Here is a 23,840-nt window from a genome sequence, read left to right on the forward strand (position 1 = left end):
CAGAAGACCCTCTCGCTGAACCTTCTGGCCACCATGGATAGAGGTGGATAAAGATATCCCAGTCTGAAGGACTATGCAACCAACAGAGCATCCACCAAGAACCCTCGAGGGTCCCTGGACCATGCTCTGTAGATTGGCAACTTCTTGTTGAGGTGAGAAGCCATTAGGTCTATATTGGGAATACCTCAATGGTCCACTGTGGCCTGAAAAACTTCCTGATGGAGTACCAACTCCCTGAGTGCACTGAGTGGCGACTTAGAAATTCCGCCTACCAGTTCTCCACCCTGGCAATGTGGATGGCTGATATAACAGGTACCTAGGCCTCTGCCCAAGAAAAGATCTGAGCCACCTCTAACATAGCCTGGACACTCCAAGTGCCTCCCTGGTGATTGATACATGGTGGCATTATTCGATTGAATGCGGACTGGCATCTTGTGCAGGAAGTCCTGAGCTTGTAAAAGAGCCGACTGCTCTTAGTTCCAGAATGTTGATTGGGAGCAGTACCTCAGACCTGGACAAATGGCCCTGAGGCTGAGGCCGAGAGTCACTGCTCCCCAACCAAACTGGTGTTGGTAGTGACGAGGGTCCAATCCCAAATCCAGAAGTGATTGCCCTTGGACAACTTCTGAGATTGTAGCCACCACAATAACTCTAGACTCTAACAGCGAAAGCACTGCCATCTTGATGGCCTCTTGATGTACCAGGTGTTAAGGTAGAGGAGTAGCAAAGAAACTACTTGGACTGGGACCCGCCAGATCCAGAATTTAACCCCTTGTCCAATATGCCCCGGACCCAATAATCTGGTCTGGTATGGCCAAGTGAACCCGAAACTGGAGTAAATGGGTCCCTACTACCAGAGGGGGCCCCTAAACCATCAGGTGGTCTGCTTCTCAGCAGGTTTTCCGCCCTGGACATCAAGAGGTCGTGAAGCCTCTGCCTTGAAAGGAGCCACGGTGAAAAGAGGTAGACTGACCTTTGAATGCATCAAATATACCACGCCTCACCATGTGAAAAGAATTGAAATGAGGAGACTTTGATTTTGGAGGCAAGTCTGGGAAATACTGACTTTTTCACCCCATTGCTTGAGAAATAATTTGTGCGTTCCGGATCAAACAGTCACCCTCAAACGGAACAGCTTCCAGAGCGCGTTTGGACTCCAGATCCGCCTGCCAATATCGGAGCTAGAGTGAACATCTAGCAGAGACTGCCAGAGCCAAAATCCTTGACAACAGTTAAACTACATCCAAGTGAAGCTACATCCTAAGCCGCATCGCCCCATAATAATTATATTACAGTTTTGTCCATGGAGGCTGACACTCTAGAAAGGCATCTTTCCATATTATGGACTCATGAATATTCCTGCTCTGGGGATGCTAACGGATCCCGTTGACCACCTGGAAGAGGGGAATCACTATTCTCAGACTGATGATCTATTATTTGAATCATATCTGCAATCGTCTCTGCCGTAGATTTAGCCCACTCCGGGACAACCGACTCCTGCATCGTGCCCCTGGACGGCTCGCCATACATGCCAAGCTCACAGAGCTTGCAAAGGGCCCCTGGCTCTGTGCGACCTTTAGACAATTTTGCATCACATTTAAAACAGGAATAAAACAGTACAGAGGAAGAGCCCTGTTTAGACTTTGAGGCTCTCTCCCATTCCAGCCAAGCTTTTAGACAGGTATAAGCAAAGTGGAATCCGATATAAAAGGTAAGTAAAAGAGATGAAAACATAGTGGCTCACTCCACAGGCACTAGGAAAAAACAGGCTTCAGGTAAGCGGGTGGTGTTATGTGGGGGGTGGAGCCAATCATATTAACTCTCTAGTGCCTACGCCCTCCTGTGGCCCAGCCCACCTAACACAGTGTTAGCTTAGCAGTGTCCCCCAGATCGGATGATGAGGTATATCAACAGTCATAACTTGAATATATTGTATCTCTCTGTATCAGAGAAGCACATGGCAGGCTCCATATATGCGTAACATAAGGGGTACGTTGATCAGAAGTTTTCGGCAAAATATGAAACCATACTACCAACACATACCTGAAAAAGCCATCGAGAAAGTCCACCATTTCAAGGCGGAGGGATTCAAACCTATTCAGTTTCTTTGTTCTTCTTGTTTGTTTCATTTCTAATAGAGTCTACAAAAGGATGAAATACAGGCTGCCTAAAAAAATATTTAACATCTTAATATCAGGTCCTAACCAATCACTCTTCTGACCCATTGGTGAACTCAAAAATAAATCTGTTATGTTTTAAATGTGATCATGTAGCAGAATATGGAAGAAAAAAACATTAAGTCCACATTTGCCTTCAGTGCAAATGTATGACAGAGCTCTATCCAACTTCAGACATTTTATGTGTCCCTATCTCAGAGAGTGCACAAAGTATATTGCAAAGTATAATGCACGAAGTCTGAGCAAGAGGCAGGAGGAAACAGCTGTATTCCAGTGGCTTACTTAAGGCAGTGCACCACTAATATACACAAGAGCGGTTGAGAAGTGTCTGCCGAAGTTTTCTATGGAAGTGAAAGTTAAGGCCATAAATTCCAAAGCACATTTTTATTACACCAAATAAGTGTAACCTCTTATTCATACAATATAATGTGACACAAACCGTTCACCAACTGCCGCAACACCTAACTAGATTTTCTAAAACACCTGATGCATCTACCATAAAACATTATGCTTGGTAAGTACATTCAACATTAATATTTAGGTACTCATTTAGAGCTGGACTCTTATTTTCATTCTGTGCATGCCCATCAAAAAATTAGATTTTTACTCACCGTAAAATTTCTTCCTTTTTCATACATCAGGGGGATGCCTTACATCTGGGTTATGCATAGTAAAGGGTGGAGGCGGACACTAACTAGTTGAAAATTGCCTCCCACCCCATATATAAACCTCTCCTTCCACCTTAAGCTCATTCTAATGTTTAACAAAGCCGGAGGAGACCCACGGAAAGAACTGAGAAAACCAGAGACAGGTATCTAGTATGAAAACCAAACAATGGAGGGTCCTTTGCATCCCCCAGATGGACTCCAAGGAAGAGATTTTACGATGAGTAAAAATTGTATTTCCTTTTTCATCCATCTGGGGGATGCCTTAGATCTGGGATATACCAATGCAAGCCAATTAAGGGGGAATCGGAGAGTGTCGGAAACGCTCTAGGAATTTTCCGCCCAACACTGGAATCCCTTGCACCAAATGTATGAAAGCGGTAATATTTTAAAGTTAAAGTGTGTACGGATGACCAGGTAGCTGCTTTGCGGAGCTGCTCAACCGAGGCACCATGTTATACAGCCAAAGAGGCTCCGAGTCGAGTGAGCCCAAATTGAGTTCAGAACCATCACATTTGAGGACAAATATGCCTGTCTAATGGCAGGAAGTGACCCATCTAGCAATGGACAGTTTTGAAGCAGACCAGCCTCTTTTTGGTGCATCAATCAACACCAACAGGGAATCTGTATGCCTCAAAGACGCAGTATGGTCCAGGTAAATGTGTAACGCATGTACCACATCCAACAGTGCTAAGGAAGAAGCTTCACTAGTCACTGAATTCTGGCGAAAAACCGGAAGGACAATGTCTTGGTTAATGTTGAAAGCCGATACCACCTTTTGTAGAAAGGAAAGTTTAGTGCGTAACACTACTCTATCCATATGAATAATAATAATCAGAGCTTTACAGGAAAGAGCCGCTAATTCAGACACCCTTCCAGCCGAGGCAATGGCCAAAAGAAGAATAACGTTCAGAGTGAGATATCGCAATTCTACAGATTCCAAAGGCTCGAATGGTGCCTCTTAGTGTGCCTCCAAAACTAAATTCAAGTCCCAAGAAGGAACCGGTGGGACATAAGGAGGCTGTATGTGAAGAACCCCCTGCAAGGTGGTGTGAACTTCTGGAATGGTGGGCAATTTCCTTTGAAACAGGATCGATAAAGCCGAAATATGTCCCTTAAGAGAGGAAAATCTCAGACCCTTAACCAAGAGTTAGGTTTAGGTAAGTTAGCAGGGTTAGCGTTGGGTTTTGGGGGAGGCGAGGTTAGGGGGGAGGGTTAGGGTCAGGCACCACTGGGGAGCGGGGTTAGGGTTAGACACTAAGGGGGGAGGGTTAGGTTTAGGCACGGAGGGGGGGAAACTTAGGTTTAGGCACTAACTAGGAGTTTTAGGGTGCGAAGGGTTATGCTACATGAAGGTAGGGTTAGGGGGAGAAGGCCAAGTATACTTACCCGGCCCCTGTCGGGATACCAGCCATTGGAATGCCGCTGTCGGTTTTGTGACAGGAGGCATCCAGACAGCCGGCATTACATACCCATTCCCACCAGAGATGCCTGAGGATCCCGGGACCGAGATCCATACCTTGAAAGTTACTTGTTGAGACAAGAAGCCATTAGATCAATGTTTGGAGATCCCCATCCGACAACTATTTCTGCAAACACCTCCCATTCCCCTGGGCGCACACTGTGGCAACTTAAGAAGTCCGCCTCCCAGTTGTCCACCCCCGGAATGTAAATTGCTGAAACAGCTGGAATCCAGTTCTCTGCCCAATGAAGGATGTAAGAAACTTCCCTCATTGCTAGCTAGCTGCGTGTGCCATCCTGCTTGTTTATGAAAGCTACTGCTGTGGTATTGTCTGATTGGATTCGTACTTTGTAAATTCTTTAGATAACATTGAGCCTGAATCAATGCAGATCAATTTTCCCTTAATTCCAGTCTATTTGTCACGGCCAGGGTATTTCAGCATGGCGCTAGGCGGGTGTTACCTGTGAGGTCGTTGTGGCGCGGGCTGTCTGGTGGCGGAGCTGGTGTCTGGCGGGGGGCTTTGGCTGCGCGCGTTGTTGTGCGGCCCTGTTGTCACTCTGCGCTGGGGGGAGGGGGGGGGGGCTAACCCTAAGTCCCCCCCGAGAACCCTAAACCTAACCCCCCCTCCCACGGCTGTCCGCGCCCATCGCCCGGCTTACCTTCGATCGGTAAGCCGGGTGTCGGGCTCCCGGCGTAGGAAATAGGACAGGCGTCGGGATTTCGACACCTGTCATTTAACCCTTGCTGAGATTATACAGTCGGGAAGCCGACGGTCAGGATTCCACACAGATTTCAAGAGCTGTGGCTTTGCAGCAGCTTGAGCTAATAAATACCTGGGGGTGGAGACGTGGCCAGCTTACTCAGGACACCTGTTCACCATAGCCTCCGATGCTCCCCGGAGACTACCCGTGGCCCCGCCTGATGACTTCACCTGGCAACCTGGAACACAGTAAGCCCCCCTCTCCTTAAAGGTAGTAGCATGTTGGTGCTCTGTAACTCATCCAGTGGCCCAGAAGAAAGCACCGGGGACTGAAAGCAGTGTGGTGCTGCAACCCGGGGGGTGTGAGACAAGTCGGCTCTCAGTACACTGTGAGTAATAACAAGCCCAGCCAATCTGCTCAAAAGCAGTGTGCCGGGAAGCAGTATATAATGGCAATAAGGCCTTTACACTTTGTAACAAGTCTTACCTTCACTTTTGCCTGCGGTCCCCTCAGATGTGTGTCTGGTATGAAGAGAGACCCAGGGACTATTAGCGACTCTCTCAGGGGCCGTCTTTAGGGGCCTATGTATCAAAGCTTGATGTGAGATAAAATTGTGAGATAAATATCACCAACTAATCAACTTACATTTTGCAGGCTGTGTTTAAGAAATTATAGTTTGGAGCTGATTGGTTGGTGATATAGATTTCACAATTTTATCTCACATCAAGCTTTGATACATATGCCCCTTAGAGTGGGATACAGGTTCACACACACACCTCTACTCTATCTAACTCCCACTCTGTTAGTGCTTGTCGCCTGTCTCCAGGAACTAAGCACCCAATTAAAAACATCCAAATAAAGAAATTAAATCTAACTAAAAGCTAGGACCTACCCAGAGAGCCTTACTCCAAAGGAACTAAAAATAGGACAGCTTATGGTGGAAGGGGAGGGGTTATATAGGGGATGGGAGACAGTATTTAACTACTTAGTGTCAGACTCCACCCTTCACTATGCATAACCCAGATTTAAGGTATCCCCCAGATGGATGAAAATGGAAGCAGATACATTAGTTATATATTAGTTTCTTGCGTATCAATAGAGCAGCAACAGCGGGCAAGCACAGGCTTTGTACAGTAAGGGTTTGTTCACATAAAGGCAACACAGTTAGGGGTGGACATTTCCATACTGTAGATATCTCTTTTTGGTGGCATATCTTTGAAAGTGCTGGCACTGTGACATGTAATAATGATGAGGACTATGAACAGCACATTCTAGCAGCCTTAGCTTGGTTTTGCTTATTGACCTCACCAGACAATAGTACTTAATTCATTAGCATTACAGCTATATTATGTTAAGGGGCAGCCATCTATTCAGATTACTTCACTGACATGTCCATTTGGAATACAGCATGAAACAAAAAAAAACCTTCAAAAATTATTTTTAAAGGGCAAAAAAGATGTTTGTATTTAATTTGCACTTTGCATTTGTGTTTGTAAAGACAGTCTGTTGCCGCTTGAAAAAACAGCCGTAAGTGAGTAAATTTTCATGTCTGCCACACGGAAAAACACACGTATCTTAATGTACAGGCCCTGGTCTTAACATGTTTCTTAAGGCTGAATAAATTGTGTATTAAAGTATTGTTTGTGGTTTTCATGCATTCATTTACATGATTAGAGATAATGTGGGTTGTCTGATAATCTATAATCACGGATTGCATGTTTTTTTTTTATAGAGCAAGTATTAAGGCATTTCTCATACAAAGTAATACAAATCACTAGATAAATTAATTGCAACTTACTATACTTTTATGAACCACTTGCCTGGCACTAACGCATGAGATACGACCGCAGCCAGGAGCGCGTTACCTGACCACGTTGCATCGCATGCGTTAGTGCTGTCAAGCTGTGTCCCCCTTGTGTACTGGAGGAAATCCATTCTGCACATGTGCAGAATGGATTTCCTCCTCCTCCTCAGGCCCCCTGGGAGTGATGCAGCGGTCTATAATTACTTATTATAATCAATGCACAGTTACTGACCTTCTGAAGCTGGTAAAGGTCTGTTTTTTTGTGTAGGTCTTTCTGTGGTAAACTCTCTTCATCATCCACATTTTCAAAACTATTTCCTGAAAATAATGAATTTTAAACAAACAAAATAAATATTTTGTTTGGTTGCATTTTACTGTAAATTTGAGATAAACATTTGTGGAACCATATAAGTGCTGAATGTACACGATGTGTCTTCATACATTGCTGCAGTCGCAACAAACCGCTCCGACCCAGCGTGCCAGGTCCCGTCCTATTCTGCTAGCATGGGCCTTTTCTTTTTGGCAGAAAATGCGTCTTAGTCGCAATAGGATGCACTGGGATGTACCAGGAGACTGCGCTGATTAATTTGATATGCGTCGTTTGTATACAAGGCACAACGGAACTTGGCGTGGAAAAAAGCTGTGGCCGCTGCATTGTGGCACTTCTTATACAGATTCAGACTCAGTCGTAGACAGATATACAAGTGTATTCTGGTGCGTCTTAGTACATCTCATTGCGACTAAAGCTGGGTACACATTACCCGACGGGCGATGGTGCCGATGAACGATATATTGGGGGGGGCAGTACACACTGCATGATCTGGCGACCACCAGTACGATAGGTCATTCATCGGGACCATTGAACTTGCCGGTGTCGGCAGCTGATTGCAAAACGACCCTGATATTGGGCAGCGGAGGTGCGTAGTGGGTCCACACTACACGAAGTGCCAGATATGCGGATTGGGCTGACATATCGTTTAGTGTGCACCTAGCATAGGACATATTCGGCAAAAAAAGATATGGATAAAGACGCCTTGAGGCTAGTAGAGTTGTACGGGACTTGGCAGCTCACGCACCAGGCATCCCACGCTGTGAGGTATATCAAGACTAGATGTCTGAGGACACATCTGTATAAAGGCGATTTAGACAGAGATTATACATATATATAGTATTTATTTTGAGGTCGTACTTTAGAGGTACGCTGTAGCTGCACCTTTTTGGAGCAATTTTTGATTCTTAGATCTAGATCCAGAAGAAATCTGTGTTATCATTTTAGATTAAAACTGTATCTGTACACTTATCCAGAGGGTTGATGCGGATACCAGACTATAGACAGACAATTAAAAGGTCGACCATGTCGACAATTACCTCAACCTTTAGTAACCCTAACGGTTCTCACCGTTGAAGTCAAGGGTTGGGTATGAAATCCCGGCTGTCGATATGCCATTGGTCAGAATACCGACAGACAGAATCCCGACACTCATAGGAACCAAATGCAAGTATTTTCCTAATCCCTACCCTAACCCCGTCCCCTCCCCATAGTGCCTAAGCCTAACCTCCCACTCCCCTAAACACAACACCCCCTCCCCGATGCCTAAACCTAACCACCCCCTCCCCGCAACCCTAATCCTAACACTCCCTCCCCGATGCCTAACCTTAACCCTCCCTCTAATGCTTAATCTCCCCTAACACCCCGATACTTCCCTTCAGGATGCCGGCGGTTGGAATACTGGTGCCGGGATCCCGACCTGTCAGGATTTTGGTGCCTGTATTCAGACAGTCGGCATCCCGCACCCTGGGATGACTACTACAACCCGAAGTCAATGGTGGGAGCCGTTCATTGGCTGAGAGAGGCGGAGGCTTACCTCAGTCAGCCAATGAACGCTCAGCCCCGGCACTTCTAAGGGTATTGTAGATATGTGTGTGTGTGTATGTTTGAAATAAACTTATACTTTCACGGTGTGTGTCTTGTCTTTATTTTAACATTTCTTTACAGGTGAACTAGATGTATCAGCAGGCCTTTAATGTCCAGCATGCTGGTACTTGTGGTTCTCCAAGTACCAGCATGCGGAGGAGGCTTGCTGGGACCTGTAGTTCTACTGTTAAAGACAATGTTTTATCTTCTAATTTTACACACATTTTACACAAGCAACCCAGAACCCACAACCCAAGCGGTGCCGGGGATAGCCCCAGGCTATCAGCCCAGGCCTGGTGTGCCCTGGAGAGGGGGACCCCTTTATTGGGGGAATGGGGGGGGTCCACAACTCTCCATGGATCCCCGGCCTCGGCTGACTAGCAATCAGGGGGTAATGATATGGCTGGGGGACCCGGTGAAAGGGTTCTCCTGGCTGTGGCATTACCCCCCCGCTAGAAAGTCCAATGCTGGTAATTTTGTCCCATGTATTTTCACAACCAGGGCTGGTTATGCAAAGTACGGGGCTGGTTGTGCTACACAAAGATACATGCAAGGATCTCACTGATGTATGCATGTATCTGCCATATTACTGTACTAAATAGCCAGCATAGAGACACCCACTACCGCTATCTCACATTCATAATACCTTGCAGTCCTGCATATACATCGGCCCCTCACGCAGAATTACAGCAGGTCTGACTTTATTCAGAAATTGCTAACCTCGTGTACACAGTGAGTACTTGAGCTGTGTATGCCATTGCAGTGGATAATTTATGTACGCCCATGCAACGACGTTCAAATGGCCAGGCAAGCTTGCATTTCGCCGATCACCACCACAAACACTGCCTGTCAATCACTCTCCATGATCTGACCGATCACAGTGATACATACACATGTGCAGTCTGGCAACAACCGGCTATGCTTTAGCAGTTGCAATCCACGCTGAATCAGGCCCTGTTCTGGGATATGGCAGATGAGGAATAACAAATAAATAGAAGGAATGCTTTGGGCCAGGTGATCATAACCTCTGGGCTGTGATGAAAAAATTGATAGATTCTTATGTTACCTATAATCTACAAATATTAGAATACATTTATATGTAAATACATTTTTTATGCCATCTATATTTATTGAAACAATATTTATTAAATACTATGTATGTATCCTAAAATGGGCTCCAAAACTTAAATAGTATGGCGACATAACTTTTATAGCTTGAAATTTAAATGTGTAAAAATATGTTAGAATTTAGTATGACTAACTCACTGCAAATTATCTGTTTGATTCTTTGAAATGAGTTTAACTGAACAGTCAGTTCTGTGAGCAAAACATTGCTGCCAGTTCAAAAATGGCATCTACAAAAGATGCTGCCTCACGCTGATGAAGCCTCCCTATAATCCAGTGCTTTGGGACAGGGGATGCAATTAGTCCTTACTGCAGGATGCAAAAATGGATGCCAATACAGAATAAAAAGGCATGTCAGACTGTTTATCTAGAAGTACAAGTCAGCTGATAAATGAGCAAACCTTTCACAGCACTTCTTACTAATCACACTTTTGGAAGAGGGGGTATGAGTACTTCCATGTGGAAAGAAAAAAAAAAAAAGTAGATTAGGTGTCTAAATAATTTAAACACATGTATGGATATCAACTCTTTAATCTGGGTCCTGGTGCAGCATCCCCTATCCTCCAACTAACAAGACCATTGTCACTTTCTAAAGCTGGGCACACACTATGCGATCCATTAAATGATCTATCGATCCGTTGCGGATCGGGACGATAGGTCGTGTGGATCGCGTGGTGTGCACAGACTATATGCCCCCACAAATGCTTGCATGTGATAACGTCAGACCGGGCTGCATGGCCAACTGGACGATATCACATGCGGCGCCATAATGAAGGACGTAAAGAGGGCTCATTCCATCCTTCATTATATCGCTCAATATGTACCCACGGTACGATATGTCGGCCCAACATATTGTCTGGATACACATCGGCAAGTGTGTACGCAGCATAAGGGATCTCAATGGACCCAGGCATTTTTGGCCCTGTCCCACTCTAGAAAGGAGGATTTTGCTGTAAACAATTAAGTGGACTGGTGTCCTCCTTTCAAAACTACTGCTCAACTTTATAGAAACAATTAGGCTACTTCTATACATTAAATGGACAGTAAAGCTCATTTACAAACTGCAACACATCTGGATGCACACTGCCTTTGCATTTATACAAAGCTGCCTCTCTATTCCCCAGGTGTATTTTAAGGTGCGTGCCCACCTTGGTCCTTGGAACTGCCTCATAAAAGAGGGATAGACTACCTTTGCTGATTTGCGGCTCCACCTGACAAGGATGGATATGAAAAAAAAAAAAAAAAAAAAAAGGTGGTACCACTTTTTACCACGTTAGGACAAGCCCTTCAATTTCACCATTTTATTGTGGTTACTAAAATACTACTCCTTTCAGCTTGATTTATGCCTTAAAATAACTCTCTCACTTTCCTGACTTAATTTGTGTGCCTGAATGCTTTTATTATACAGGTCAAAATCCACCTAGAAATGCAGTATTCAATAAAAGTGTAACTGGATGGTGCATGAAATTTCACATGAAAAGATAGGATGGCACTAGGTTTTGATCTAAAAAAATCAAAGTTCTTCTGTGGGGAGAAAAATGCAGAGAATAACCTGGAACATAGGAATTTCCCCCCTAAATGCACCCTCTCCACTCCTTTATCTTTTAGTAACAGAAGGGTCATTCCATGGTAACTCATGTTACAAAGTGGTGACATAGCAACTATATACTTGGATATCAACAGCAAATTTATATGACATTTATTTTACTGTATTTACTGAGAAAATAATAAAAGACAGGTCATACTTTAAAAACTGTATACAGATTTGTAAACGGTTGTCTATCTGACAAATTTGACATAACCAACGGCACACGTCAGGGGTGCCCACTTTCGCCACTCATCTTTGCGCTTGCCATTGAGCCTCTGGCGGAGACGATCAGAACCCTCAAATCCATACATGGTCCTTGCTCGGAGGCTTCTCCCATAAAATAAACTTATTCGCAGATGATATTTTACTGTGTTTACTCCACCCAGAAGAGTCCCTTCCAGCATTGCATGCCATCTTGGATCAATACACAGCAGTGTCCTTTTACAAACTCAACACAGCAAAGACAGAAGCCCTCCCTCTTAACATCCCAACAGTAATTTTGGAGAAACTACAGGAGACGTATAGATATACATGGAAATCTAGGTCCCTCAAATATCTGTGGGTGCATTTAGCTAGAGACCATGATCTTATTGAATGTAATTTTGGGCCCCTCTTGAAAGCTTATGAAACTTTAACAAAAGAATGGATGCTACATGAGGTGTCCTGGCTAGGAAGGATTGCGGCTGCAAAAATGGTGCTTCTCCCTAAACTAATGTATTTATTTCGGACCATTACTAGACCCCTATCCAAATCCATATGTAACAAATTTTACCAAATACTTACTAAATATATTTGGAAGGGGAATCAACCCAGAATAGCAAGAAATACCCTCTCCCTCTCTAAGGAGACAGGCGGAGTGGCCTTCCCAGACTTGGAGAGATACCATTCAGCGTGTATACTTAGCCAGGCAAGGGACTGGTTCATAATCGACTCTCCCAAACCCTGGGTAATTATTGAAAGGGAACTTATGCGTCCCTTTCCCCTTCCTGATCTATTCTGGCTACCCTCTTCTGAAATCTCCTTCAGACCGGGTTTCTGTAAAGCAGTCCAGATTACAATAGTATGTTGGCATGCCTGTGTTTCCTTAGATGAAGAGATTTCCCTGCCTTCTCCTAATCTGTCTCTCCGATCAATAGCCAATTTGATCCCTGATATGTACTTAGGTTCCTGGGCGAGGGCGGGCCTCTCTTCTTTGGGGGATGTATTCGCGGGGGAGGATTTGCCTTCTTTTGTGTCCCTTCAAACGCAATTTGGTTTAACGAGGCAGGACTTTCATAAATATTTACAGCTGAGACATTGGTTGCACAGCCACCTCCCTTCTCCACTTAAAAAACCTGCCTTCCCATCGCTACTGCTGACTCGTATACGAGCCTCTAATCACAAAGGTGGTATATCTTGGTGGTATCAGTATCAGATAATGTTAAAAAAAAAAAAAGGGAAACTTCCGTGTCAGCTTAAATGGGAGAGGGATCTGGCTTTGAACCTTTCTGATGAGGACTGGAATATTATTTTTCGTTCCAGTTTTACTATATCCAAATGTATCAGCCATTCAGAAATGTATTACAAATTACTTCAGAGAGCATATTTTACTCCTGAAAGGCTGCATAAGATCTGGCCCTCTGTCTCTCAATATTGCTGGAGAGGTTGTGGTTTGGTAGGAGACATCTTTCATGTCTTTTGGTCCTGTCCTCTACTTCGCCCCTTGTGGAATGCAGTATTTTTTATGATTAGTAAAATAGTTGGGGTAACTATTCAGGCAGAGCCTCTAGTTGCCTTATTCCACTTTTATCCTGGGGAATTATCACGTGGCGAGAGATATATTATGGGTCATGTGCTGATTGCTACAAAAGCTACAATTGCTCAGGGGTGGAAGACAGACTCTCTCCCCAACATTAGATTTATAGAAAACAAGATCCATAAGCATTTTGTTTTTGAAACAACGGGTGAGAAATACTCCTCCTCCGTCAATTCCATCCATATAAAATGGTTTAAATGGGGAGAATATAGGGAAAAACAAGGCCATTCCACCGTTTATAATGTTCCGGTTGATCTCGGTGTTCTCTGTTCACCTCACCAAGATCCGGGGTAGCTCCATTAACTGATTATTTAGTATTTTGTCTGATATATGTTGCGAAGTGTTTAATAAAACATTTTTCTTGTCCTAAAATGTTTAATATCAATTATATGTACAAGGACCAAGATCGATTAGATTTATATTGTGATGTGCAATATGTCTGGCTTACCCTTTTTCCCTTCTTTTTCCTTCTGTATCCCCATTTCTTTGTATTAAACTTTCAACAAAAACGATTAAAAAAAAAAAAAAAAAACTGTATACAGGAATAGCTAATTGTTTGCTTTGTCATTTTGTAACGTGCGTTACCCACGGAATGACCAGAAGAGATCTTACACTAGTTTGCAATGCCCATAAGCCAATACACATTTCCTGCACTAACCTTGTTTTAGAACAATTATAGCCACAAGTCGTAAATGTTCTAAGTGTAGGAGAGGAGCCAGGGCTACTGCTTTGATGGCAATAACAGGTATGTGATAGCAGTTTTGTACTCTGGCAGTAATCAAGTTTGCACATACATCTTGCAGATTTCTTTATTAAATTCCTGGCAGCTGCAGAATATGATCAATGTTTTCATTTCTTACTTATATTCTTTACTGCGCCAACTCCCTCCCTGCACTACAGGATGCATGAGACGCATTGACACAGAGCCTGCCCTGCTAGCTGTCTACTGAACTACAGCTGAACCCTGAAGCTGCTGTGCAGACATATGCAGTCAGCTCTAGATCAGTAAACATATGACAAACGAAGCTGAGGCCAATGAAAGAAACAGGAAACTGGAGCTATAACATCATAAAATCATCTACTATACCATACAATGCACTGCACAGATTCTTCATCACACACACACAGTGAACAGTACTTGGCCAATGCCTGTGCGCACCCTCCATTCTTTGTTCTGTGTAAGGCGGCAAAAGCACAAAATGCGTCTGAATCAACATAGGTGTGGATGCGTAAGACTGTTTTGTGCACAAATAAAATGCGCCTATGCCCAACTCTACATTCACCCCAAAATTATTGCGGTACACAATGTAGAATTTACAGATTATATGATACTTCAGACATAAGAATTGAATACACTTAGACATGGAACAAATATCTATGCATGACACCCTTCCACAAGAATAAAAAGCAAACTCCAATGTGGGAAAGGATCAGAAACACATGTGACTTATTAAACATCTGACTAAGATATGCTTTGAACTGCTCCCTCCATGTTGATGCACTGAATTTAAATTGCTTTGTGATCAGTGCTGTTCATAAATGCATAAGGTGAGCACTGGAGACCTCTACAGAAACTCTTCCAATACAGCTGTGTAAACAGTTCATTCAGAAGTTACTGCTAGAAAAACATTTCAAATAACTCCCTTCTAGGCATCTGCATTAACTGGGGGCAAAGGCCAAAAACTAATTAAAAGAATCAGATATAGGGGCTGACTTGAACGCAGGTTGACCGTAAATGCACTTGCGCTGTGTGCATACAACTAAATGTGTTCAATGCAGAGTGTACACACCTTTGCCAATGAACTGCCCCTGTCCGCACACTTAGGGCCTGATTCAGAGTTGGGAATAGAGAGAGATCTCTCTCTCAACTGATCATCTTGTTGAAACCATGCTGCACTGCAGGTGGGGTAATTTAAAATATGCAGAGAGATTTAGATTTGTGAGGAGTGTTTCCAAACTGACATCTAAATTGTAGAGTAATAATAAAGCTGTGCAGTATTTGTGGGCTACATGCAAAAGCAGCCAGTATTTACCCCATATGTAAAAAAAAATATGTATTTACACCCCTTGCATTGCAATATGGTTTGTTCAGGTTCACAGTTCAGAGAGATATCTCACTCTATTCCCAACTCTGAATCAGGCCCTTAGTTCGATACTGTTCCTCATCATTATCATGGCGCACTTGTACCAGCCCTATCCTTGATGCAAAAGAGACGTCTCAACACAGGCATATTTATTTAAGACAACCCGGCTTAGCGAAGTCGACATGCCCGCGCTGAAAACTACCTAAGTAAAATATGCTCCAGAATTCTGCACATGTTCAACAGCCCCATAGTCTCTTACTTCTTAGTCTCGCTCCCAGTATTATGTCCTCTACTAAAGAGAGACAAATTATTGTTTTCTAGGGAACTTATTTGATGTGCTATTTGGGGTCTACAGAAAGTGAAACTCCTGAAATGCTCTTTTCAGGTCTAATTATATATAAAATGCTAATCCTAGAGAACATGTAACTACATGTGACTCAGAAGGCAAGAATTGCTGGGGATTGCCAGGTATTCAGAACACTGTGATAATGAGAACAGTACAGGTAAGACATTTTGACAGCTGAGAATAATATATGACTTCCTCTCATTTTTATAAGGCAAACTGTGGAAATGTTACAGCATGGTTCTTTTATTATGTATTAAAGGATTGATCTACTAAGAGACTATACACGCACACCTGCCTAGAATGTGAAACAGAGGTTAAAGGCTGAAAAGCTGAAATAAATCGCTACAGTAGTCCTAGACCAAAAAAAGACAGGCATCTCTAATTGTTCATTATATTAGAAATGTACACTTCATTTAAAAAAAAAAAAAAAAGGAATTGGAGGACTGGGTTAGGGATTACGCCTGGGACCTCTGGGGTGGCAAATCTGTTACTCCACAGTTCCACTACAAATCTCCCTACATCCCAGGGGTGCCAAGATGAGCTTTTCAGTCCCTTCCTACTTCTACCACACAGGCACTAGGACTGGGGGGCCACTCCATTATTGTGGAAGCCAGCCCAGGCAGACTGTTGAGAACACTGGCTGGTTGAAGATTTAGGGGCTGCATGTCACACTGCCTGTTTATTACTTTATACCACAGGTTCTCAAACTTGGTCCTCGGGACCCCAAACAGTACATGTTTTCCAAGCCTCCTCACAGTATCACAAGTGACATACTTAGCTCCACCTGTGGATCTTTTAAAATGTGTCAGTGAGCAATGAATACACCTGTGCACCTGCTCGGTGACCTGGGAAACGTGATCTGTGTGGGGTTCTGAGGACAGAGTTTGAGAAGCACTGCATTAAACAAATCCAGCTCAGATATTTTCCCATTCATTTTAAAGGGCCTATTTATTCCAATGGTGCACACACGTTAGAAACACTACTAAAATAAATGTGCTACTAAAATTAATGTGACAACACTGATACATTTACATTTTCTAGCGGGATAACAGATTACAGTTAAGACAATGAAGTAATATTTGAAGTGAGCAATTTTATTGATTTTTAAAAATAAATGATAAAATTGATGTTTAAAAGATCGCCCCAGCTCAGCAAATAAACACAAGGAAATCTGTTATACCCTATTCTGTGATGATCAGGCTGTTGGATTATTGTTTTATACAACATATTTTAATATAGGTTCTCTGCAATTGTAACGTGAACTTGACTGGTTTTACTTCAATCAATGAATGGTTCAAGTGTTTTCCATTATTACCCATGCTTTTCTTTTGAAATAAACAAAATGACTTTCTTGATGCATTGTTCCAGTACATGCTGTACCTTTTTGCCATCATTTTAATCATTTTACAAGAGAAAAACAGATGTGTTGCTGTACTTCAGGCCAATTGTAAGTTTGTTGAAATTACTTAACAAGGTAGAGTCAAGCTGATAACAGCAAAAATACATTATTCACTATTTATTTATGATTTGGTAAGCCATATAATCTACCAAGAAAATGTAATACTTAAGTATACATACCAGCCACGCAAAATAACATATACGACCCCAGGTGAGGCGCTGTGTCTGGTGTCGAAGTGTTAACAGGCACACTTTGGTGTGTCTTCTACTCCCATATTCCATGGACGCTAAAGAACGCTGCACTGACCTGCTGGATATGTGTCTGGTGCCTCCTACATTGAATGTGAATGTGATTTGAGCCAGCGTCGCTTGTCTGCTACCATGGACAATTCTGGCCAGACGTCGATGGTCAAGATCATTAAGCATCTGTGGTTGACCATTGCGCTGTCCATCGTGGGTGGTAATGCCTTCCATAGGGTATACCCGGTACACAAGCGACACCGTAGATCGAGGAAAGTTGAATGTCCGCACAACTTCAGAAGTGGAATGTCCCATTCATCAGGCACCCACTATCATGCCCCGTTCAAACTCTGATAATTCACCTCGCCTTGCCATGAGCAGCCTAATCGGTTTTCAAACTGAATCACGAGATGTCAGATTACAGCTGATGCAGGTCTGGGCATTTCCAAGATGTTATAGCACTGTGAACCACCTATTATTATCTTTACAAACTGCTATTCCATGACTTTTGGCACTTCAGTGTATTTTTGTATATACAGTCAGGTGCATAAATATTGGGATATTGACAGAATTTTCAGATTTTGGCCTCTATTCACCACCACAATGGCTTTGCAAATAAACAAACAACATGTGCTTTAACTGCAGACTTTCAGATTTAATTTGAGGGTAATTACATTCAAATCAGGTGAACGGTGAAGGAATTACAATGGTTTCTATATGTGCCTCCCACTTTTTAAGGGGCCAAAAGTAATGGGACTATCAACCCAAAAGCTATTTCATGGACAGGTGTGGGCTATTCCCTCGTTATTTCATTATCAATTAAGCAGGTAAAAGGTCTGGAGCTGATTCTAGGTGTCACAATTGCATTTGGAATCAGTTGCTGTCGACTCTCAATATGAGATCCAAAGAGCTGTCACTATCAGTGAAGCAAGCCATCATTAGGCTGAAAAATCAAAACAAACCCATCAGAGAGATAGCAAAAACATTAGGTGTGGCCAAATCAACTGTTTGGAACATTCTTAAAAAGAAAGAACGCACCGGAGAGCTCAGCAACACCAAAAGACCCGTAAGACCACGGAAAACAACTGTGGTGGATGACAGAAGAATTATTTCCCTGGTGAAGAAAACCCCTTCACAATAGTTGGGCAAATTAAGAACACTCTCCAGGAGGTAGGTGTATATATGTGTCAAAGTCAACCATCAAGAGAAGACTTCACAAGAGTGAATATAGAGGGTTCACCACAAGATGTAAACCATTGGTGAGCCACAAAAACAGGAAGACCAGATTAGAGTTTGCCAAACAACATCTAAAAAAGCCATTACAGTTCTGGAACAACATCCTATGGACAGATGAGACAAAGATCAACTTGTACCAGAGTGATGGGAAGAGAAGAGTATGGAGAAGGAAAGGAACTGCTCATGATCCAAAACATACCACCTCATCAGTGAAGCATGGTGGTGGTAGTGTCATTGCGTGGGCATGTATGGCTCCCAATGGACTGGTTCCCTTGTATATATTGATTATGTGACTGCTGAAAAAAGCAGCAGAATGAAGTCTGAAGTGTTTCGGGCAATATTATATGCTCATATTCAGTCAAATGCTTCAGGACTCATTGGACGGCGCTTCACAGTGCAGAAGTACAATGACCCGAAGCATACTGCAAAAGCAACCAAAGAGTTTTTTTAAGGCTAAAAAGTGGAATGTTATGCTATAGCCATGTCAATCCCCTGACCTGAATCTGATTGAACATGCATTTCACTTGAAGAAGACAAAACTGAAGGGAAAATGCCCCAAGTACAAGCAGGAACTGAAGACATTTGCAGTAGAGGCCTGGCAGAGCATCTCCAGGGATGAAACCCAGCGTCTGGTGATGTGTATGCATTCCAGACTTCAGGCTGTAATTGCCTGCAAAGGATTTGCAACAAAGTATTAAAAAGTGAAAGTTAGATTTAGGATTGTTTAGTGTGTCCCATTACTTTTGGCCCCTTAAAAAGTGGGAGGCACATATAGAAACCGTTGTAATTCCTGCACCGTTCACCTGATTTCGATGTAATTACCCTCAAATTAAATCTGAAAGTCTGCAGTTAAAGCACATCTTGTTTGTTTAATTTCAAAGCCATTGTGGTGGTGAATAGAGGTCAAAATATGAAAATTCTGTCAATGTCCCAATATTTATGCACCTGACTGTACATATGTACACACACAAAGATGCATACATATATAATAGTCAATGAATGATCTGGCACTCACATAAACACTGGTACTTCACTCGGTGCCTCCACTATGCAGTATAGCCAAACATAGATCCAGAGGTATGGCACTCAGAGCATTGTCCAAGCAGGGTACAAGTACACAAATCAATTTCAACGTTTCAATCTTTATGATTTTCATCAGGAGATATATATATATATATATATATATATACATACACACACACAGACACACACATATAAATACACACATATACACACACGTAATATATATATATATATATATATATACATACACACTTACACATAGATGTATTTATATATGAATATATATTATAGATATCTATCATATATAAAATTGCAACAGTAACAATTCCTTAGTGAAGTGAACCAGTATCTAAATTCCAGATGGCTGAGAAGAAAAGGGATTATTAGTGTATATACAGGTGGGTGGACACTGGCTAAACCTTCCTTGTTTGCCATGTGTTTGTCTCTATCCCCTGCCAGCAGTGTGGGCCGCATTGCTACACAATTACCTTCAAGACATTGGAAAAGAACCAGGAACTCTTCCAGCTTTTTTAATGCTTTGCCAAGCTGTCTTCCAGAATACGGTTTTAAAACTTCCACACATTTCTGAAGTGTGGCCACAAGCTCATCCTTTGCCAACATCCTGGAAATACAAATAAGAAAGTCATCAATCATTTAAGATTTTCCAAAATTTTGGAAATATATTGTATCTAAAAAATATATTATATTATATATATTCCATCACAACCCCTGGTAATCATCTAATATGCTATTTCTGTGTAACATTAATTGGGCAACATGGAGAAAACAGCACATTAACAAAGCAATAATAATAAAGCTCTCATTTATACGGGGAAGAAAAGGGATGATGGATTCCTAGATTAAAGGTGCATGGTGTAAAAAGACATAAAAGAGCAAAAAAATGCTGATAGCAGTATGCACCTTTAAGTGCATTCACATAGATCAACATATGCTACCAAAATAGCAAATCCACAGGGTAGTAAGTGTTAAAAACTGATCCAGCCAATTAATTAAACATAAAGCCAAACTTGGTACTCAAATCAGAATTAGGAGCTTGTCCAGTTGAATGCATATTAACATAAATGGAGGAACATTTGGAATGACCTTTACTTTCCTCTCCTAGAAGCGCCGCCTTTCACCTGAAATGTCTGCTGAACATGTCAGACAATGCCAGTGGCAATCGGAAAAATAAGGTAACATGATGTTTCAAGGTGACGTGTCAACTTTCAGTGGTTTTAGCGGTGTGTTAATTTGAAGGATGTTATTTTCACTTCAGTATGCGCAATGACACAACGAGAGTATATTATTTGTGTTTTGATTACTTTTTTTTTATATTATTTAATTTTAACATAATCTCCTGACACATTAAGTGTAATATTAAAACATAACCGTGCAGCCAACATTAAAATGTAAACGTTTTTGTAGAACTTACATCAACACTGCTATAACTTTGAAAAGGTTAAATTAGGTGTAGTTTTCAGCCTCATACACAGTGTGACCATCTCCTGACTGGTATCAGAATGTTCACAAAAACATTACAATGAAAATGATAGGCATACAACAGATAAGCAGAGTAAGTACATTTTCAGAATCATAAACAAATTGACAGGAAGCAGTTACGACATAGCAATTCCATGGTAACTCAGGACATATTTTGACAACAATGTTACAGATATCAAGTGTGGCAATATGATAGAAAAGGACATTTCACAGAACTCTAATGTAGTTACTTCCCTAAAATAAATGCCAGGCTTCAGTATGTAACACATTTTAGTGATAGAAAGAATTGAGCACTGCTCCAAACTGCTTTTGGAATCCAGAATGATCCTTCGTCAAAGCATATTATGCCAGATAGCCTATGTGTAAATTGCCATACATTCCAAAAAAACTTACATTTTGTTTAATTAGTAATGTAAACGTTCTTGTATTTATTCCTTGTCATCATTAAAGTGTCATCAAAGTAAATATTATATATTAGTCCCAGTTTATTAACTGGTGGTATATTGGACCACACTCACAATTGCTGAGCTGTGACGGTTTACAAATGAACCTGTCAGGTTGTTACACTGTCCAACAACCTGCCTGGCCTCTGTGTAGGTCCTAGTCTGATATAGGTGCACTGCCTGGTATACGTAAACCGAAGTACCAGGAACATGCGGCTTCTGACATTGCTGTGATTTTCGTGTACCCACCAGTTACTGATCACTGCATAGGTCAGTTCTGTTCCAAAATGGATCTGACACAAACTGATTGACTTTGACTAACTAGTCTGCATACTCACACTAATGAACTTTTGGGGATGCAAGTTTAGAGTAAGCTGGTTGTCCATTCTGACCTCAATATTCTCTGCTAAAGGGTAAGTACAATGATGGGCTACAGTTTATGCTGTTCCTACAGAAGGAATCATGGTCCATAATGTGTGCCAGAAGCTCTAAACAAGGATTACACAGACACTTTTCTAGAACATTCATAAACAATTAGAACATTAACCAATGATACTCTAATACATTTTGGTTACTTAGGTACTCAAAGAGCAAGTAAATGCTCTATTTGATTCCAGTGCGCACCAGAGCACAACTATGACTGAACTAAATATACATGAGGTTATACAAAGGTTATAAAGTTGATTAAGTTACCTAAGCAGCTGTAATGCTGAATTGTACTCTTCTGTATCCCACACATTCTTTTCCAAACAAGTACAGTAAAGTTCTCTAATCTGCAAACAAAATATAACATTTGGCAATAAATAAGCTGATTCTCCAAATTAATTATGATATAGTTATTTATTCTAACACTGTAATTGACACTAGATGATTGCAAATTGTGCATTTTAAGGTTGCTCAAAAAATACATTGCCCTTTATGGTCACAGGAACATCATCTGTAACAGGGCACTCTTTTGCTAGTTGGCAAGGTTCAGGTTATAATTACAGCAGTATCATTTAGTAGTATACACTAATACCAGACATTGAGGATCTCCATCTTGGCTGTTAATTATGCTGGCTGTTTGTTCTTCAGGGGGCTTAGAATTTTATATTTAAGGTGCATATAATTAGGACCAGGGCATTTATTTGCTTTTTTATTCTTCATCTCCTATTCATCTGTATTGCCCCAGGCTTTATGTGGTAAGAGAAAGAACAGCCTAATCATCACAATGTTCACAGCAACACAGGGTATTTTAAAGCTGGCCATACACCAGACCAACTTTCCTCCATCCATCCAACTAGTTGGTTGGTTGGAATGAAAATCCAGTAATTCATGGGAGCAAGTGACAATCAGCTATTTGCTCTCAAACACCAGAAAACACTATAAAGGTCGTTCAGGCAAGTTGGTTAAATTGGTTTGATTTAAAAAACTTTTCTGAACAACAGCTTTCATCTGTTTTCTGGTGTTTCGTAGCAAATGGCTGATAAGTGTACAGAGTTTGTGATAGGTAGTGACCTGTGTAAGTCAGGATAGTAAAGTATGGATCAGTTGAAGTAAGCAAAATACAACAGAATAAGACAGATGGATGAGCTGGAGATAAATGCACAAACATGTTTCCTCGATTTTGAATCAGATGGCAGAATGGCTTATGCGCAGAGTATTTGCCGTGGGATACATGTGTGTTCATCTTGTGTGGTTTGTCCACTCATAAAGAGTCATAATGCAGACATAGGAATGGTGGCAAGGAAGCTACATGAGTTGAATAACAGAGGGCCTAATTCTGATTTGTACGTTATTGCACAGCCGCAGGGACTCAGGCTGCGTCGTCCAGCGCACTGCAAGGAAGTTTGTAGGACAAGACCTGCATTTGGGCAGTGAGGGCATATGCGCACATCTAAAACCATCGGAGATGTACTTGAATACAGGAATTCACACACCTCAGAATCAATCCCCCTGTCTGCACCTCCATAGGCTACAAGCAGAAATCAGCTACAAAGACACAGTGCATCTCAATGAAATAATCTTATCTTAGCTAAAACTAAAAAATAAGATCATGTGTGTCTTATGTATATATATTAGAAATCTTCCTGTTCAAGCAGAAAGTTTAAACTGAAGGTCAACTTACTTAATATACAAAACATAAGTATATACAGTAGGTTATACATAATAAAGACACATGGATGATCCTACCATATTGTAGCTGGAGTTGAGTCTTAAGGCGCACATCCACTACCCGATTAAACAGAGTGATTGAACGACAACGACATCGTTATCATTCAATCACCTGTTAATCGGGCAGCATAATGTCAAAAACGACCATCAATGCGCGCTCCCGCTGGTCGTTTTTGACATCTAT

The 23,840-nt window shown here is 41.9% G+C and overlaps 1 protein-coding gene across 2 annotated transcripts in view; it reads right to left on the minus strand.

Annotated features, from left to right (window-relative positions):
* ORC3 (origin recognition complex subunit 3) overlaps nucleotides 1-23,840 on the minus strand; it is a 111,613-nt gene that overhangs the window by 13,548 nt on the left and 74,225 nt on the right. For both annotated transcript variants that reach the window (XM_088471907.1, XM_088471916.1), the window contains exons 14-17: nucleotides 22,196-22,275; nucleotides 20,048-20,181; nucleotides 7,042-7,127; nucleotides 2,044-2,141 (exon numbers count right to left, since the gene is read on the minus strand). In XM_088471907.1, coding sequence (XP_088328033.1) covers nucleotides 2,044-2,141; nucleotides 7,042-7,127; nucleotides 20,048-20,181; nucleotides 22,196-22,275 — 398 coding nt within the window. The remainder of the gene's footprint in view (nucleotides 1-2,043; nucleotides 2,142-7,041; nucleotides 7,128-20,047; nucleotides 20,182-22,195; nucleotides 22,276-23,840) is intronic.

The sequence above is a fragment of the Taudactylus pleione genome, unplaced genomic scaffold (assembly GCF_031769625.1).
Source record: "Taudactylus pleione unplaced genomic scaffold, aTauple2 ptg000015l, whole genome shotgun sequence".
Classification (NCBI taxonomy): domain Eukaryota; kingdom Metazoa; phylum Chordata; class Amphibia; order Anura; family Myobatrachidae; genus Taudactylus; species Taudactylus pleione.